The sequence below is a fragment of the Trichoplusia ni genome, chromosome 2, assembly GCF_003590095.1.
Source record: "Trichoplusia ni isolate ovarian cell line Hi5 chromosome 2, tn1, whole genome shotgun sequence".
NCBI lineage: Eukaryota > Metazoa > Arthropoda > Insecta > Lepidoptera > Noctuidae > Trichoplusia > Trichoplusia ni.
This window is the reverse complement of record NC_039479.1, coordinates 9,072,897-9,091,769: the sequence shown is the minus strand read 5'-3', so window position 1 is coordinate 9,091,769 and position 18,873 is coordinate 9,072,897. Positions and strand designations below refer to the sequence as shown.

At 37.6% G+C, this 18,873-nt stretch overlaps 2 protein-coding genes across 2 annotated transcripts; one reads left to right on the top strand and one right to left on the bottom strand.

Moving 5' to 3' along the window:
- Nucleotides 1-625: 625 nt before the first annotated feature.
- LOC113501565 lies at nt 626-1,858 on the top strand. The gene has a single exon (XM_026882770.1). The coding sequence runs from the start codon at nt 626-628 to the stop codon at nt 1,856-1,858; it is 1,233 nt and encodes a 410-aa protein (XP_026738571.1).
- A 3,468-nt stretch (nt 1,859-5,326) lies between these two features.
- LOC113506464 (protein ARV1) lies at nt 5,327-8,307 on the bottom strand. Its single transcript, XM_026889314.1, has 7 exons — nt 8,124-8,307; nt 7,813-7,932; nt 7,339-7,460; nt 6,800-6,948; nt 6,205-6,276; nt 5,814-5,978; nt 5,327-5,581 (listed from the first exon to the last, which is right to left on the bottom strand). The coding sequence occupies exons 1-7, from the start codon at nt 8,220-8,222 to the stop codon at nt 5,469-5,471; spliced, it is 840 nt and encodes a 279-aa protein (XP_026745115.1). The 5' UTR covers nt 8,223-8,307; the 3' UTR covers nt 5,327-5,468.
- Nucleotides 8,308-18,873: the final 10,566 nt, after the last annotated feature.

Genomic DNA, 18,873 nt, shown 5'->3' with positions numbered 1-18,873 from the left:
TGTAGGTACCTAATAAAGGAAATTTTATAATAATGAATCTATATCTGCAGCTAAACACATTGATTAAATAAACAGCTGATTTATTTCAGGGGTATAGTACAACAAGTGGAGTAGTGGTGTTCCTCTTTTCCTTCATTTAATAAGAATTGAAATATCCTGTCATTGATATTGCAAGCATTCTGGAAAATCCATCCGACATTTATAAGCAGCCGAAAACTTCACTTCCCTCCGCGCGTCGGTACGGTGCAGTGGGGGTCTAATGCGCTGCTCGGTTAAATTACGTTTACGGTGTTCTGTGTTCGAATCCCGGCTCGTGAATTGTTCCCAGTTGTGTGGTATAGTGTTCCTCGTGTACGGTTTGTAATACATTGTGATTTAAATTTAAATTTGTGCTTAATTATTCGACATAATCATCCGGTAAGTCATTTCATTTTATTTCTTTAGTTGAGGGTAGCGTAATATATTTCTGCGGCCGGTGTTAATACTCGTTAACGATCTTATTAATACTTTATTTTTGTACTATCATCTGTAATTAACTCGCTTTCTTTATCAAGTGTAAGTAATGTCGGTATATTTAAACGATGACCCGCCGGATCGCGGCGGGAATGCTTTTGGTAGAAGCCATATGACCTCAAGGTCACCACCTTCCGTGACGTCTAAAAGACTATTCTGTGAAATATCACCATCGAGCGTTTCACCCGATATGTCCAAACGTGTACAACGGTCGGAATCTCATGAGGACCATGAGTCGAGTTTAGACACCTCCAACGCCAACTACTGCGATCTCGTATCCGAAGCGTCAACTTATCTGTCCAAAATCAATGACCTCGTAAACGATCAGGGCTCGCGCATAAATATCGCGAATAAGTCGGCCATTATGGACATGACTCAGCGCATAACGGCTATAGTTTCCTTGTTAGCCATTAAATCGTCCTGCAATGAGACAAAATTAGTTAATACGCAACGCGAATTAGATCTTCTTAAAACCAATCCGGCTTCTGAGTCCCGCGTTAAACAAACGGAGTCATACGCCGACAAACTTAAACTTCGCTTGCCGCAAGCCGTCCCACCGGTGCAGTCGCGCGCTCCGCTGCCTTGTGTAGTTGCGTACCCGACGGAGGAGCGTAGTGCAGATTACGTGACGTCATCAGCTACAAAGCAGGCGCTTATGACCGCGGTCAAACCGAGTGACGACGGTTTTCAAATAGTCGGTGTTAAGAAAGTTAAAAAATCGGGCGTTATACTACGCGTCGCGAATGAAAGTCAAATTAAAAAACTTAAATCAGTCGAGGCGATTAAGTCCGCTGGCTTACGGTTGGAAAAGCCAAAGGGCCGTCAACCGCGTATATTAGTCAAGGATGTCCCCGCCTCTATGGAGGACAAAACTTTTTTGACAGCTTTGTACCGTCAAAACATTAAGGACGAACTAAAGGTAACCGAAGACGATTTTATTAAAAATACTCGCGTAATTCGTCGGCGTATGGTTAATCACGGCCGTAAATGGATAGGCATAGAAATTGATTCCGCGATACGTCAACATCTTGTAGCCACCAAGGAGAAATTGTTTATAGACTGGGCTCCTTCTCGTTTTGTAGACGATTTAGAATTGGTGCGTTGCAATCAATGTCAAGAATACGGGCACGTCAGGAAGTATTGCACACATAAAACTCCCACCTGCGCCAACTGTGCTGGAGCGCATGAGACGACGGACTGCCTTGAGAAGGATAAGCCTGAGTTTAAACCTGTTTGCGTAGCGTGCAAACGTTACAAGAAACCGTGTGACCATCGTACCGGGTCTCAGGATTGTCCGACTTATAAGATCAAACTTGAACAGCTGGTTCTAAGCACCAATTATTAATAAAGAAATGGATAGTCTTATAATAGGGCAGTTGAATCTCCATAACGATAGGGTTGCGACGTCGGAACTAGAACAACTTATACTAGACCATAAACTAAATGTTGTCTTAATACAAGAACAATACCAAAATGCTAGTTTGCGTAATAAAGTCGTGCAACTGGATAGCAAGGCACGAGCCGGAATCTACGTTTCGCGTACAAGTAACCTCACGGTGACTTCGATGCAGAATCTAATGACGTCACACTGTGCCGTAGCGGAGGTCTCAACTGCATCTTTTAAAATCTACGTTGTGAGCTGTTATTTTCAATACTCTGACCCTGTTGCTCCTCACATACACCATCTTCGCCATGTCTTGCGGTCGCTTGCCGGCTGTAAGATTATTATAGGCGCAGACGTTAATGCGTCATCATCGTTATGGTATGGCAAAGTTAGGGCTACCGATACTGATCGACGATGTGCCGTCGAGGATTTCATCGCTGAAATGAATTTATCAATTCACAACACCCCTGATGCACCACCTACTTTTTGCAGCCAAATGGGCGAATCTTCTATTGACGTCACACTTTCAAGTGCAGACGTCCGCTTAGACAAATGGCGTGTCCTTCCAGATGCGTCCTGTAGTGACCATCGCCTGATTGTGTACGAATTTGCGTCAGGAGTGGCGCGAGGTTCTCATTGTAATTACGTCAAGGGCGACTATAGGTACAAAACAAAGAATGCTGATTGGGACTTCTTTCGAACATGTTTTGAATGTCATGCCAGAGACTTCACCCGTGACGGCCTGTCAGCTGAAGAGAGTGCTGAGATTTTATCAGCTACTTTCACTTACTGTGCTGATGTAGCCATTGGTCGCGGATCTATGACCAATATACACAGATGTGACTGGTGGAGCGGCTACCTCACTGAACAACGTAAACTGTACCGTAGGTCGCGTAAAAAACTTAATGTTCTTAAGAAACGTCAAATAACGGGAGACGTGTTTATTGCTGCTTTGAGTTCCTTTCGAATCGCGCGGTCGCGTTATAGAGCTGCCATTGAAAAATCAAAGGGAAACTTATTACGTAAAGTAGTCGAGAAACTGGACAAGGAGGGCCCGTGGTCTCCTTTATACCACGAGTTCAAGGCCAACAGACCATTAAATCTGGCATTTATACATAACATCAAAATTAATAATATGCACACCGCTGGGATCGAGGAGACCACAGAGGCACTTCTAAACGCACTTATGCCGGATGACCACCAAAACACCGACGATGACTATCACCAGCAAATAAGAGCATTCGCTGCCGATGTTCCTGCGACTCCAATGTCAGACCTTCCATCTGCTGCCGAGTTTGTCGCTGTTGTTAGATCACTGTCTCTTAATAAAGCCTCTGGGGAAGACAAAATCTCTAACAGGATGATAAAGGAGGCATGCAAGGTATCGGGAGATTGTATCTTAACGGTATTCAACAAATGTATTGCTGAAGGCGTTTTTCCTTGTATATGGCGTCAGGGCTTTATTAGAATTATTCCAAAAAGTGGCGATAAGGCGCCAGACGACCCCAAATCTTATCGACCCATTACCCTGCTACCATCATTGGGTAAATTGCTGGAGCGCCTTATTGTCCCACGATTACTGCCGGACGGACCAAGATTCCACAAAAATCAATTCGGATTTACAATAGGGAAATCAACTGTAGACGCGGCAATCTCGGTTAGGAGACTGGTGCATTTGTCAGACGAGAACTACGTCTTGGGTATTTTCCTAGATATCTCCGGTGCCTTCGACAACGCATGGTGGCCAATGATACTGCTTAAATTAAAATCACGCGGCTGCTGCGGTAACATCTACCGACTCATTTACTCCTACTTTTTACATGGATCAGCCAAACTTAAACTTGGTCATCATTCTGTGTCGAAGGCATTGACCTTGGGATGTCCTCAGGGGTCGGTGTTAGGTCCTTACCTATGGAATTTAGGGTTCGATGATTTTCTCGCGATTCCTTTACCTCGCGGCTGCTCACTTACGGGTTACGCAGATGACGGACTTCTGCTCATTAAATCAAATACTCGCGCCGGGCTCGAAAATTTAGCCGATACAAGTTTGAGTTTAATATCTAATTGGGGTAAACGAAACCGTCTGACTTTTGCACCACACAAAACGTTTCAATTACTTCTCAAAGGCAATCTAAAATCGTCGCCTAGTATTAAATTTAACGGAATAACAGTTAAAAAAAGAAATAACGTTTGTTATCTCGGTCTTGTTTTAGAGAGAAACTTTACATTTATTGAGCACATAAAATCCATCGGAGATAAAGCAAAAAATAACTTTTATGCCTTGACAAGGATTTCCACGTCAACTTGGGGACTTTCATTCAACACCTTGAAGACCATATACGGAGCAACATACCTGGGATGTATTTGTTACGGGTCGCCGGTTTGGGCCGATAGGGCCACAATAGGCGCTGCAAGACGTAAACTACTTCAAAGCCAACGGTTGGCGTTGATATTCTTGTGTAAGGCCTATCGGACTGTAAGTACTGAAGCCCTGCCCGTCTTAGCAGGTGTTTTACCGGTTGATCTCGAAATACAACGTCGCGCGGCTATGTATTATTCCACTAGAGAATTTTTGAAAAACGACTTCCTGTTTTATCGTGACCGTAGAAAGATCGACAGATTATTTAAACCGCTAACAGACGTCTCCGAAGAACTGATGGTGGAATGGCAGGTTAGATGGGAAACGTCTATTAAGGGCCGTCACCTCTACCAATTTTTTCCGTCCGTTCATGAGCGGCTGGAGAGGACTTGGATAGAGATTGATCATTGTGTAGCCCAGTTCCTTACAGGTCATGGTAACTTTAAAAGCAAATTATTTTCATTTAAACTTGTCGTTTCACCATTATGTCAGTGTTCAACGGCAAACAGTGAATATGAGCAAACTGCACATCATATTCTGTGGGAGTGTGGTCTATGGCAAGACGAACGTAACATCTTATTAAATAGTTTGCAGCCGACATCCGGTGTTGTCTACTATGAGGACCTTGTTGCAACCAGAGCAAATTTCCGTGCTTTCAGACGTTTCTGCCATACCTATTATTGGAATCAAAATAACAGCTCCTAAATTATAGGACCGATTAAACTGTAAATTTATATCCGTGGTGCCTGATAACTGAGCCTAACTCAGTTGTCAATCTCTTTTCTTTGCTAAAACTAGCTATTTCTTCTTTTGTCTCCCGCTTGCTATGGAGGGAAGTGGAACATTTTTTCCTACTCCTCCTCTTTACTATTTCTGATTAATTTCGTTGCGGGTTCCAAGGCAGTTAATTGTTCCCCCTGGGACACACCGAACTTAAGTGTTTCGGTGGTTTTCGTTGGTTTCATTGTAGATCCTGGCTTACAGGAGTTGCAATGACGGGCATGTGTGGCGGGCTAGTCCCATTTAAAAAAAAAAACAAAAAGCAGCCGAAAAATAAAATAGTGCATAAATATATAAATTTAATTTATTATTCTTACTTACAAATAACAATCACAATATTATTTTGGTCTTGGTGAAAACTTAATGCCTTCTTTGAACGAACATAATCTGTTTTAGCCTCATCCTTGGTTGCAGTCGGACTGCTTGTTTTTGTTAGGTAAACAGTCTTCTCAAAATGGCCGTCGCGTGAAAACTAGTGATGTACTTGGCTATATTGCATACGATGAGAATGAGGCTAGATGGCAGCACTGGACACTCGTATACCACTAAAAAATGTAGGTTCGCTATTTTAATATATTTATCTGTCTCAATTAATTAAAGCAAAAACTTATAGAGTTTAATATGCAGGCAGCATACTCCTCCACGATTTAATTTATATTGACCTTTCACTTTTACGTCTTTTCGATTCAAATGTAAGTTTTTTTTCAAGATTGATAAGTAATATCAAATTTTAAAGCAAGAAATCTAATATATTACCAAAGCTTACGCTTAACTGACCTGTAAAAATGTTAAGAAACACGAGAAAACTGTATATGTAGACCAGTCCAAAATGTATGATTCTTGTGTCTGCTGACGTGTCAGCTCCCCACACCAGCATGGGCAGCGTGAATAGGATGCTCACGTCTGCCAGGGAGAATGCTTTCAGCGCTCTTGAGAGGGGCACTGGAAAAATACAGTGTAAAAAGTAACATGACTTATCAAGGTTAAGGCTGTAGGATCGTAATATTAAGGTGCGTAGTTTCTACTCTAGCAGGGAAAGCGGTGAAGGGTGGGCGAATTTGGGTGCCGCTCATTGTAATTTGACATTCAAAATGTGCTACTTAGTAGCTTAATTTGATGTTTATTAGAAATATGAGTGATATAATTCAAATGACTGAATATGACATACCTTTATTTCTCGTAGTAAATAGTGTTGCCAGCCGCATCAAAACTTCACCTGTGCCAATAAATACAATGATACCTGAAAAACAAAAAAAACATTAAATGATTAACAATATATGGGTTATCTGAGTGCCTGCCACCACGTCCTAGTAAGTAAGTAGTAGTTTATTTAAAGCTTTAGATTCTACCCCCGCAATTATCACCAATTGCGGGTGTAGAATCTAAAGCTAAGCCAAGCCCACTTAGCGCGACGTGTCGCGGGTCCAATCCCGTAAGACAGGCGTTTGTATGATCCACGAATGCTTGTTCTGTGTCTGGGTGTTGTTGTGCATGTGACTTCAATGTTTGTGAAACCCCCGCAATACAAGGATTCAAAAACACAACCACGATAATATTACTTTAAGACTTGGTGATAGACCCCATAAAATAAGTGATGATAATACATTTTTTTATAAAATTTTTAAACAACATACTACTTAAACATGAGCTCTTATCAATATTATTGCGGTTGTCAAAGAAGACATATCTGTCCATACATTGGTGGTGTACGAGCTTCTGAATTATTAAAAAAACTTTAATGAGTACTGATAGTCAATGCTAACCTGAAAGTATAGACAGGAACTGTACATAGAAGTCTTTCTCCCAAATGAACAGGTCATTGTCTTCTTCACCCTTTTCTTCATACATCCATGCCCAGCAACTACTCTTCCAAGGGTCCGGGACCGCACTGGATAAGTTCACTGGAATACTTCTGCAATGTCCAAGATTTACAATTAATTTTAATTTAGACTTTATGAAATAGAGAGAATGGTTTAGAACATCAATGTTTTACTTTTAGTTTTATTTTTGAATTATTCAAATTGATATAAAAGTACTCTAAGGATGGTGAAACAGTTAATTTTAAGTCAATATTATAAGAAAGACACAAGTAAAAATTACCAAGATTATTATGGTGTAGAATATATTATTTTTCCACACATGACATATTTGGTCCATGAAAAAAAGTCCATAAAAATAAACCATTTAAAAGTCTTTATTCTGTACTTGCTTGTATTTTGTTCTAGAAATCCCTGTTGATTTCAATTATGATTAAGTTTCGTTTATAATCACTATCAAAAGGTGAATTTAAATTTATACTCACACATTAGTTGAATTATTATCAAAACCACAGACGGAGCTCACAGCAATGTTGAATAGACTGTCATTACGCCAAACCCCATATGTTTCTAGCATAATCAATATTATGACTAATTTCCAATAAGACTGTAAAAGAAAATATCATTTGTATTAAGAAAGACAGGTCTATTCCCTGTACTTTGATAGATGAAAAGGGTTATTATGAAATTAAGTATGATGTGCAGCACATGCATATTTCATACAAACAGGATTTATCTGTTTTTATAAAAAAAGAAAGAAACCAAATAAGACAACCTTTTTGATGAATGAGCATAATTATTTTTTAAATCAGCCGAAGATAGATTTTGATGGTGTGCAATTCGGAAGGCCTTTGTTCAGCTGTGGAGGAATATGAGCTGATGATGATGATGGTGATTTTTTTAAACAAGCACATGAAGTATTGTAAATACTGGTGCTGATGCTTTAGGTGGTGACATACCTTAAACTCGGTGTTATACAAGACATGCCTCTGTGCCTCTTTGGACATCAGCACCAGATCAATCATAACTATTACTGGATCATATTCAATGTATTTATCAACCACTCCTTTACAGTTTTCCTGGAAACAGAAACGAAATCGTACAGTCCTCTCTTGTTTTCATTGTAGCTAATGTACATAATTCTTCTAGATAATGATTTATCTAATGATTATTCTTTGAATCATGTTCTATTAAGAGTTTTAATTTATTGGTACTTAATCTATATTTTTATGTTTAAGCTTTTATTCAGTTCGCCAGTAAGGCAACTTACGCATTTAGTTAGCTTCAAAACTGTTGGGCCATAAGTTCTATATAGTGCCGCAGCCCTTTCGCCGCAATTAACGCATTTATATTCCTCTGTTTCAGTCATTTTTCAGTTTAAATTAATTTCGAACCTATTTACTCTGTAAGTTACAGTACCAGGCCAAAATCATCTGAACAAACGTCAACGTCAGTGTCACTTCAGTGAAACCATTATATTCGTTCAAAATTTTGATACATTGTAACAATTTAAAATAAACAAATCGTTTTGTATTAGATCGACAGAGATAACAAATGTTTTTAAAACTTAAGTTACACTTATATCTTAAAACATTGACTGCTCGTAATTTGGAAGGATAATACTTGCGTCCAGAAACCACGGGTTTCACTTGATGAAAATAGTTTCATTAAATTCGTATAGAGGGCAGTAGTAAGACCGTTTTAAGAAATTTCTTTTTTTTTATATTTAGCTATACCCCAGGTGCTGGAAGACTGATTTATTAATTATCTTGTCATTCCTAAAGCTCCATAAAGAATCATGACTAAGTTGGCCATAAGCTTAAAAGTCAGGGTAGAACGGCTTTAAAATACGACTGGATTATTTTTTACGTCGAAGGCGCCTGTTCTCATTATAGTATATCATGAAGATTGTCCCTAGCTATTAATACGTTTGGGCTGTTCTTGACAATTCAAACAAAAAGAAAACAGACAAAATTCTGTACAAGAGTTCCTAGTTAGCCGTTTCCATAATTGTCAATAACTGCACATCGTTACGACGAGGTGAGAACGTGCCTATATTTACAAAGGGGGAAAAAAAACATTGAATATCAATCGAGATCGTCGGATTTTAGAAATCCTCATGAGTGATAAGTGTGGCGGAGCGAGGAAGCCACCGTGCACGACTTGCTCAGTGCGCCAGATGATGCGCTTGTTGAGCGATAACAATTACTCAGGCTCTCCTTACAAATAATGTGTTGGTAGGCTCTTAGGGTTGTTGTCTTTGGCTGCTAGGGCTAACCCACTCTGTATCCGCTAAGCTATCCGAGCATGTGATTCCGCATTTAAGCATAATGAATCAGTGGTGTCTGTTTGTTTGAGGACAAAAGATCAGTTTTATGATTGTAACTATCTGTTTTATAATCAAAATCATGTCTTAGAGCGGGAGTCTAAACCGCGACCCTTGCGTCGCGAATATAAAAATCGCCTTTCTCTATAACTGTCTAGTTTATTTCCCATGAGTGTTCAAGACCCCGAGCTCCTGCGCTAAGGAGGGTGCGTCTGATAGTGGATAAAAAAAAATGCATTTTATGTGTCCCTCTGGACAATGAGGCGTTTTATTCTGTCACCTAAACTCTGTTCGTTGTAAAACATAAATACGAGCAATACCTACGTTGTTGATATGATTTAGATTGAAATAAAATTTTGGACTTGAAATTAGCTTCGAATTTGTGTCACTTGACAAAACTTCAAGTGCGGGAACACTCTGATGCTCTTCATTTTAACGATTTTAAAGATACTGTTTTAGGCTACAAGTTTTCTTTTGGTTTATTCTTACCAAATAACATAATACGTTAAAGAATTTTGGTATTCTCAAGGATTTGCTTATTTTTCGGTAAGTGTTTGAGATCATGGATTGTCAATATCACTAAGCTAGCTCAAGGTTATTTTCTCATGCCCATTTGAACTAGAAATGAAGTCAATTCCTTTTGGCAAAGACCTACATTTCCTTGCTAAGAAAACTGAAAACCAACTGGATGTCATTTGATTTAAGGACGGTCTTATGTCGCTTTTGGGGTGACTCGGTAACCTTGAAAAATGGGCATTAGACCTCTTTAAGAAATTCCCCTATCCTTAAGTTTTAACAAGCTTAAACATAAGATACCTTTGCAATATAAATGGTAATTTCTGCGTAAGTACTGGGGTCCGAGAGGACTACGAAGTGGCACTTTTATGAACCAAGCCTAAGCCAAATTTTAATAAAATAACTCAAGTCTGGCCCCATAAAAACGAACTTTGAATACGAAGAATACTTTCATGGCTTTTGGGTCTTTAAAAAGGTTGATTAATTAATGTTTTATTATATTCGAAAGTAAGCAATATTATTTTGATTAAGGCTTGGGTATTTTCGAATATTAGAATAAATATAGTCATAGGCATAAAAACAAAACGGAATTCATACCTATGGATTTAATTTATCTTATATTCTAACGCTGCACGCTGTTGTTTTCTTGTAATCCATTTTTTTATTCCAAATTAAGAGACTTAAAGAGTTTTTTTCAAAGTTTGAAAATTTTTGCAAAACTCCCTCATAGGGAAAGCAAGTGCATATTGATTATATTCAATAGAATCTTATTTAAGAAAACAACTCTAGCAGGTATTAATTATCTGAAGTAGGTTCTCACATACCTAAAAACTATTTCTTTCGAAAGTTAGAAAAAAATGAAGTTAATTCTTCTCGCTTCTCCAACCGCAATATCAATTTCGCATTTCATGAAAATGGCGCCACTTCAGTGCGGCCTCTACAAAACATACGTTTATACTGCAAGACCTTGCGTTACTATTGGAAAACACACGATGTGTCGGAAATAATAAGTATGAAAATCTTTGTAGTTGCAAAAAATATTAGGATATTTTATTCAAGAAATAGCATAGATCCTAAAAGTTTTACAATGACTCCGTATTTTCTGCTCTCCCCCAAAATTCACCGAACAAAAACAGTTCCAGATATTTTTTCCTACTTGAACATTTTGCGGTGTGTGAACTTTAACCTCAGATCTAACGAGCAGCCTCCTAAACACATCGTGAGTTCTAAAGTGGCCTCGGACCGGTCAGGTTATTCCATTAGCGGCGCCGGGCGCGGGCCGCGCGCGCATCGCTTTTGGGCCGATTTTAAAATAATTGGACGGCATAACTGGATCATCCAAAGCGGGTAAACTTTGTTCACCACTAAAAGATAGATTCCCACTAGAGTTTCACTTGCTGGAGTTTTAATGAAATTAGTTTTGGTTGGGCGGATACTGTGGTAAATCCAGCTAAGAATAATAATATTTACAATATTCGTACCGTACATATAGGTATAGTGTGTGTGATATTGTGCGAAATTGAGAATTACACGAGGAAGCATAGTCTTAAAAGTTTACACGTAGGTACTTGCGTAATTTATTTACATTCAAAAAAGTTTCAATCCGTTAAACATTACTTAAATTGTGTTGATAAACAAGAGCTAACAAATCGCAGGGTCGAACCGTTGTAACTTTTCCGATTGAAGTACCAGTATCAATACATAAATTACCCGCAGAATAAACGTTGTCAATAAGAGGATCGGAATCACCCATTCTTTTCGTGACAGTAAAAAGAAATGGCGTGATAAAAAGTTTTGGAGAGCGTAAAATGGCTTCCGAATTCATTATGGGCTTGAGTAGAACGTCTTGACTCCTTCCTTTAATCGATATTGTCGTCATTACAATTTTTTAGGGAAAATTTAGCATTGGGCCAGAGGGTTTCATTGTTATCGAGCGAAAAGATTTATGAAAGTCGAACGTGTCAGTAAAACTATAAACTGTTAGACTATTGCCTGCAGTGAGAAGCGACATTTTTAAAGTTTGGACACATCTATTAGTGCCGTATCATTAAATAAACCTCAACTACTTCATGTAGGTAGCTATACTGTGACCAATAAATTCCTTTCCAGTTTTGCCTTCACAATAATGCCAATCTTTGATAGCCACTCAAAGTCTACGAAGAACACAATGATTCTTTTATATCGTTCTCAAATAAAGGCTTGCAACTTCAATTTGCCAATGCGGCATATAGCATTCAGTGGACCGCAATGCCGCGCTTCCAACACCGCTATTTCCTTTTACGTATTTCGTCCAATAAAGCCAATTTACTGACCGAACGCCACTGGACTTTTTCACAGATCGAGCCTTTAATATTTATAATCCGTGTGCTTAATATTTAGTTGCACCCTCCAAATTAATAGCCTGAGGATACTTGGCCTAGTTTTCCAAATAAAATTTTGTTTTTAGGTTTTAGTATGCTGTAAAGGATGTTTCAGTAACGAGGGGTTCGTAAGTACGAGGACTGAAATTGAATTGGCGGTATTTTTAGGTACGTAAAGTCCATGTAAGTTGAAATTCCTGCTTGGGGTTCGGGGATTACCCAGACGTGATGTTGTAACCAAAGTTACGTTTTAATAATGATTGCCTTATTTTCGTTTTTTCCTATCCAAATCTTTGAAAAGATGAAACTAGAGGTTTTTATTTACTCTGGTGGGGAGATATCAGTCATCAATCTAACTAAACTTGATCAGTGAGGTGATGATGATGTTTTTGTTATCCAGTCACGATCAAATTACCTGATACGATAAAATGACACCAATATCTAACTAGATACACTATATCGGCGTTAAACATCAAATAACACCAGCTGTCCCAATTCACAGCAAGTATAAAGGATCCATTCTGTAACCGACAATGTGTTTAAAAAGTGTAAAGTGCGAAGTCATTCGTAGCAGATAGTCTTTTCAATGTGAATTCAATACAAATTGAATTCAGTAATGATTTTGAGGGTCGTTATTGGCAAACTGTTTGGTGGCATGACCTATATCACTTGTATTTAATTTGTATATTTCAATGAGATCAGAATAAGGGGAGATTTCAATCAAATTTGCAGAGGAGGGCTAGAAACTTTTGAAGAGTGTAAAAGTTGGGTCTAACTTGAAGTTCTGACTGTTCCTTTTGCAGGAATTGTGGAGAGAATTATTTTCTCAATAACGTTCTGCAACATAACTAAGTTAAGTTCATGGTTACCATTTAGGCGTACTCAACTAATAGTTATTTGCAGCACAAACCTGGGCTGCACAGTTACGTTCTCGCGACCAAGATCAGTAAGTATGTAAACAGTTCTAGCCGAATCTAGCAATTAAGCTAAGCATTTCGGGGAGGCACAGGACCATTTCATCGAGATAAACATTTGAATACTGAGTATATAGCGGCGTAACATTTCCGTAAGATAACAGAAACTGTTAGGTAGCTGGCTGGGTGATGAGCGGAGCGAAGAGGAATTTATAATTAATCCAGGTTTAAGTCCTGACATCATCTCTTGATAACGTTGTGTAGCTTAGTTGTTAGACGTATTTAAAAAATAACGACTCCCATAAGTAAAGGATTTAATTATTGTATCGCGGGGGTCGCGAAAAAATTCAAGTAACATGCAAAGTCACTCAGCCTCAGAACAAGCATTCACACAAATGCGTATACGTCGTGCACAGTGAGTTTGGCGTGGTGACCTCTATCGCTCATAATCAACTCAGTTGTCAGTTTTGGGATTAGTAGTAAGTTTTAAAATAGTATAAGTAAGCTCTTTCCAAGAACAAGGATTTAAAGCATGAAGTGTGTGGATATAATTTTTGGGCAGTTTGGAAGTTTGACTCAAGCGAATCGCTGTTCCACCTTCAGGAAGGTAGCGGCGCAAGCATTAATATTCATTAACAGTCGTTGCCAACAGAAACTCCCAGCTGACTTACGATGCTGCTGTACCACTATGTTTTAATCATTAACTTCTTGTCGAACAACTATGATACCTCGTATTCTTCTCATGTAAATTAGAATGAAAATATTTAAATTTATGTTTCATCAAGTAGTAATGCTATAAGTTGTAAGGTTTATTACTTTTTAAGTTGAAGGATTGTACAGATTTTATAATTCTGTCTCAGTAACAAACAAGGTTTGTCGTATATACACAATTAAATTTCAAATCAGGTCGAAATGCTGGTCAAACATGTTATTATTAAAATTTTATGAAAGTACTAGGAATCGCAAGAAATATTAAATTACGAAATTTTGGGGAAGGTTGAAAAAAAAGGTGGAAGCGGCAAAGGACCAGAGAAAAAAAAATGACAGCAAACATTTTCAGACCGACCCAGACTTTGGCAAAAAAGTCAGGGAACAAAGTTAGATAAACCTTTAAAAGTCCTTAAATACACTTTAAAGCTAAGAATTTAAACCGGTCTCCAGAAGATGCTCTTAAAATAAAATTCACAAACAAGGACCGTCTCCAAGGGAATAAACTAAATAACGACATTCCGAAATTAAAACGGAAACCTGTTTGAGTTGTAAATTGAATAATACTTTCTTTTGTAGCAAACGTAAATGTTAAAAGCTTGGATAATTGGAATACGAAAGATGCACTCACTTTTTTAATATCGTTTCGTCGTCCGCCATTTCCTTATTTTAATCCGTCTGTTCGAAATCAGAATTTATGATAGGACTTGACTTTATATCAATTTTATTGTGCCTTAGAAGTACTTAATCTTCTGGCTTAAAATTTTTTTCTTCTTATTTTGCACTTAATTTCGCGATTATTTAGTGGAGATAATATTATATAAGATCTGATGATGTGTACTTATTACACAAACCTATTAACTTGATAGGCGATTAATCATTGGATTTTTTGATACATATTTGCACTTTACAACACACAATATGTTGTTTTATTGATCATTTAATCGCAAACAAAATAGTTACCGTTATGCATTCGCTCTCACACATTTAGAATGAATAACTTTTGTGTTTCTATAAAAATCTAATCTCTGCAATATCTCAATACCTACTTGGCTTTGTGACAGGACAAGCACTGTCAGATTCCAAGAACCTGTTTGCTAAATTAAATAAAATGCGTCTGTAACATTTTTATATCGTGTACTTTCCAGTAACTTGTAGTGAAGTCCTCGTTAAACAGCAAGTCGGCGAGTGGCCGAGGTAAGTGAAATTACTTTCTTCGCTGTTTTCTAGGAAGCATTCCTGACTTCAAGTGTTGCAGAGTTGTGAAACTTAGCACTTGTTTGAATTAAAGGGCTATCAGGTACTTACTTATTTTCTCGACGGAGTTGTAGTGAAGTAGATTAGTTGCTCGGAACTCGTTTTAAGTTGAGTCGAGCTGAAATTCTGGACCAAATAACACCGCGGCGCCTGTATCGAGTTTTAATTAGAACTTTTGAATAATCGTCTGCACGTGTATATCGTTAACATTATCGATTTCATTTTATGCGGAGACGTGGTTTCTCTTCTCTGCAAAATGGTGTAATATATGCACTGTATAATAATTAGGAGTTGATATCTTTTTAACTAGGACTCATAAAGTCGGAAATAACTAATCTGAACTACATGTACTGTCTGTTCTACAGTACGCACTTAAATGGGCAAAGATTTTTAATTCCAAAACGTCATCCTATAAAACTTTACGAGTGTGTTATTGAGGTCTTTATTTATGTCAGCACTTGACAAGCGGAGGACATCAGTCGACCGGCAAACTCATATAGCATTTCAGAACTCAAATATTTGAAAACGTTGGAAATATTATAGAGCTTTGCCTCAATGCTCAATAAACACGCGGTTGACACCACGATTTATTGGCACTAGCGCGAGTCAGAGATGAAATTCGCTGTAAAACATGACGCATATAATATTATAGGTGTGGTGAGTGGTTAGGCAGACTGCAAACGTGGTGGTTTTGGTGAGTAGTTATATTCCGTGTCCCATTTTCATATTTTGTGACTGACATATTTTTATAGAAAAACTTTTCATTGCAGTGCGATAAAAACTTTACGACATTTATTTAACCACTTATAGATTTTATGTGTCAAAATAATTATAAGAATTTTTATCATGACTGTGTTGTTAAATTGTAGCTCTGGGTCGATTGAAGTATGTTCAATGTGTACTAAAATTTAAATTATTTTTCATCAAAAAAATCTTCAAAGTTTATCTTGTAGAAAAAACAAAAGCTAGAGAAAATTTCTAATATTCCCTCTCAGCGTCTAGTAACATTTTATCTTAATGGTTCTGTCTGTTTATCCATGCAAAATTTATGTATGTTAGCTTATCCCAGAAAATTCTAGCGTTGAAAAAACGAAAAGCTCTTCAGCATACTTGAGCAAGCATCAATAAAAATAACTGTACAGCAAATAATGAGAATTTCTCACACAAAGCCGGTAACTGAATAGGGTATAAATCTACGGGGGACAGGATATTAAGCATTTTATTTCCAATCACGAAGCGGGGATGTTCCGAACAAAGGCTTTGTGTTTTTATACTAATTTGGAGCTGAATGATGAATGTCGTATCGATTATTTGCTTCCCCCTTGTTTATTATTTTCTATTGCATTGATATATTGAGTTCTGGTGCAGTTTGTGCAGTGATTTCAAGAATTATGGATGAAAAATTTAGACATTTTGTAGTTGTTTTAAGAAGCGGTTCTCTGAGAACCATGCAATTACTTTTATGGAATATAGACTAAGTAAAGAGTGACTAAGATTTCTGTTAAGAAAGTCTCTAACAAAATTAATAATAACAAGTTACGATGTCAGTCGCACAAAACCTCTCAGAACTCATCTCACTCATGGAGTATGAAGTCACAAACAACATAATTTAAGACATCAAACACTCATTACAATTCAGAAATAATGTTGACAGTAATTGAATGAGAAGACTCGAAGCAGATTGCTTCATAAACATAAAATTTACGAGGTTATAAACATTTTACAGGTAATGACAACCTGCACCGAGTTGAGAGCGTCATCAAATTGTTACACTCATATAAAGCTTTGTGGAGTTTTGAAAAGTTTGACACTTTACCTTTAAATTAAGGCCCCTTTTACGTTTCTTCATACTTTGTCCTCATTTTAGATGTTGGTTGCAAAAAAAAGGGATTGAAATAGAAGATTGCATTAGGAATAGTTTGGAAAAAGACAGAAAGAATGAGAAAAAAATCCTAAACCCCAAGTTTTGGCCAATATTAGCAGAAAACGAAGGAATTTGTGTCAGTGAAGGAAGATATAAGAATAGTTTATAAATAGGACGCAGAACAAAAGAAAAAGTAGACAGTAGCTTAAGAGAATGGATTGTTCACACGACACGAAGTAATCTCGTAAGACTGGGGGAGCCATACAAGTTTCCAAGTGAAGCTGAAGTAACAGGCAATGTTCATTAAACTAGTTCATTGGCTGTAACACTTACGGCCAGCTTCTATAGCGACACAATAGACATTGAATTTCTATCTGTTATCTTGGAAGGCCTCTTTTGAGAACGAGGCCTGATAGTGACGGGGAATGGCTATTGTATCGATAGTCGATAGAAACGACATTTTCATAGGAGGTGTTTACCTTTATGACTTCATAGCTGTTGGAGTTCGATTCGTGTAGGTAGTAGGCAGCTATTTGTAATATTTGGAAGATTTGACTACATGGATAGCCGAGTAGTTGAGGTCACTACCCAAAATAATTGAGGACGGCGTGTCACGCGTTCGATCCCAGCGGAGGACAAGCGTTTGTACTGGTGACTTGAATCCTTGCAGAACTCCTGCGATACAAGGACTAAATTCCTTAGTATAGGTATCATTTTTATTTAAAGAAGAATATTTTAGTGTAATATCGTGATCAATAATTGACCATGGTAAAATACGACGCAGACTGTTTGTATTTATTTGATAAATAAAAAATGTAGAAACAACTTTATGTAATTTTTTCATTTCATTTCAAATTCAAATTCAAATACTTTTATTTCAGACATGTGTCCATAGTGTTAGTATACAAACATAACTTAAAGACTAGGGTTAGTAATAAATAATTAAAAACCATAATTTGTGTGGATCCTCACCCAGTGGCGCAGCAGAGGGGAGTCCCACCGATCTGAAAATACGTTCAGGAGACTGTTGGTGGCGGCGCGCAGCCGGCCATTCATGGAGACGGCCTTTTTTCTTGTAATGTAACAATAATTTAAAAAAATCTGGCTGTTGTGTGACGTCATGTTAGTATCGATAATCTATTCCCAGCCCAAAATCAGAACTTTTGTCCCCACATTACAATGAGGCACGAACGAGTGTAAGCACCTTATTTATAATTAAACACCGAGTTTCTGACAGCCGAGACTTCACAATACTTGTGCAAAGGAATATCTTTTGTTTGCTGCAACAAGAAAAGTTATTTATAAATACGTTCTGTACAAGCAAGATGGAGCTATGCACTGCATAATAGCAACGTCTTCTTCATTTGTTTTTTTCCTTCTTAAAGTGCTTATAGTCGGTGCAGGGATAAGTTTCCGATACCTATGCTATGCATACTGTATTCAAAAGCAGTAGCAATTCGATTCTATTGAAGCGAAGAGTAAACTCATCGGACAAAGGCTTTTTACAGGCAATATTAATTTAACACCCTCGAGTGAACTATGAAATCCAATACCGTTATAAAGTTGGAGCGTAAACAAAGTTGGCTTTGAAGCAGCTTAGTGCACACTTTTGGTATTAACATTTTCTATTAAGTTAACGTATGCTTGGGGTCGTGTTGTACATCTTGTATGCAGGGTTTTCTATTAACATGGAAACTTTAACTCTGCAATACTTTGAATTAACATATTATTATTAATGTTTTTGGTTATTATTTTTTAACTTTTGTTCCTTTTCGATGCCTAGACATTTAACATTACCCAGTAATCGATTGTTGTTGGTTTATCCCTGTTATACTTTTCTGTGCTTGTTTTTATAGCTTAGACTTAGCAACTGCACATTTACATTGCTATAAAGGATGGCAGTATATACTGTATTGTTCACTTAAACGCCTTGTATAGATAAGGATCAGCTTCTTTGAAAACGAAACCGGAAAATGTCTCCATCCTGAAAAGTGTAACGCATGAGTTAAAAAGAGTAACGTCCTAATAACTTACAGTGCATGTTTCAGTTAGGAACACAACACCGGTGTTCATAG

Excerpts from the sequence above, each read along its gene's own strand:
- LOC113501565 (XM_026882770.1), top strand. The coding sequence starts at position 626 with ATGACCTCAAGGTCACCACCTTCCGTGACGTCTAAAAGACTATTCTGT.
- LOC113506464 (XM_026889314.1), bottom strand. The coding sequence starts at position 8,222 with ATGACTGAAACAGAGGAATATAAATGCGTTAATTGCGGCGAAAGGGCT. Across the intron at positions 7,461-7,812 it reads TGTATAACACCGAGTTTAAG|TCTTATTGGAAATTAGTCAT; the intron begins GTATGTCACCAC and ends TTTCTTTTACAG. Across the intron at positions 6,277-6,799 it reads GTTCCTGTCTATACTTTCAG|GTATCATTGTATTTATTGGC; the intron begins GTTAGCATTGAC and ends TTTGTTTTTCAG.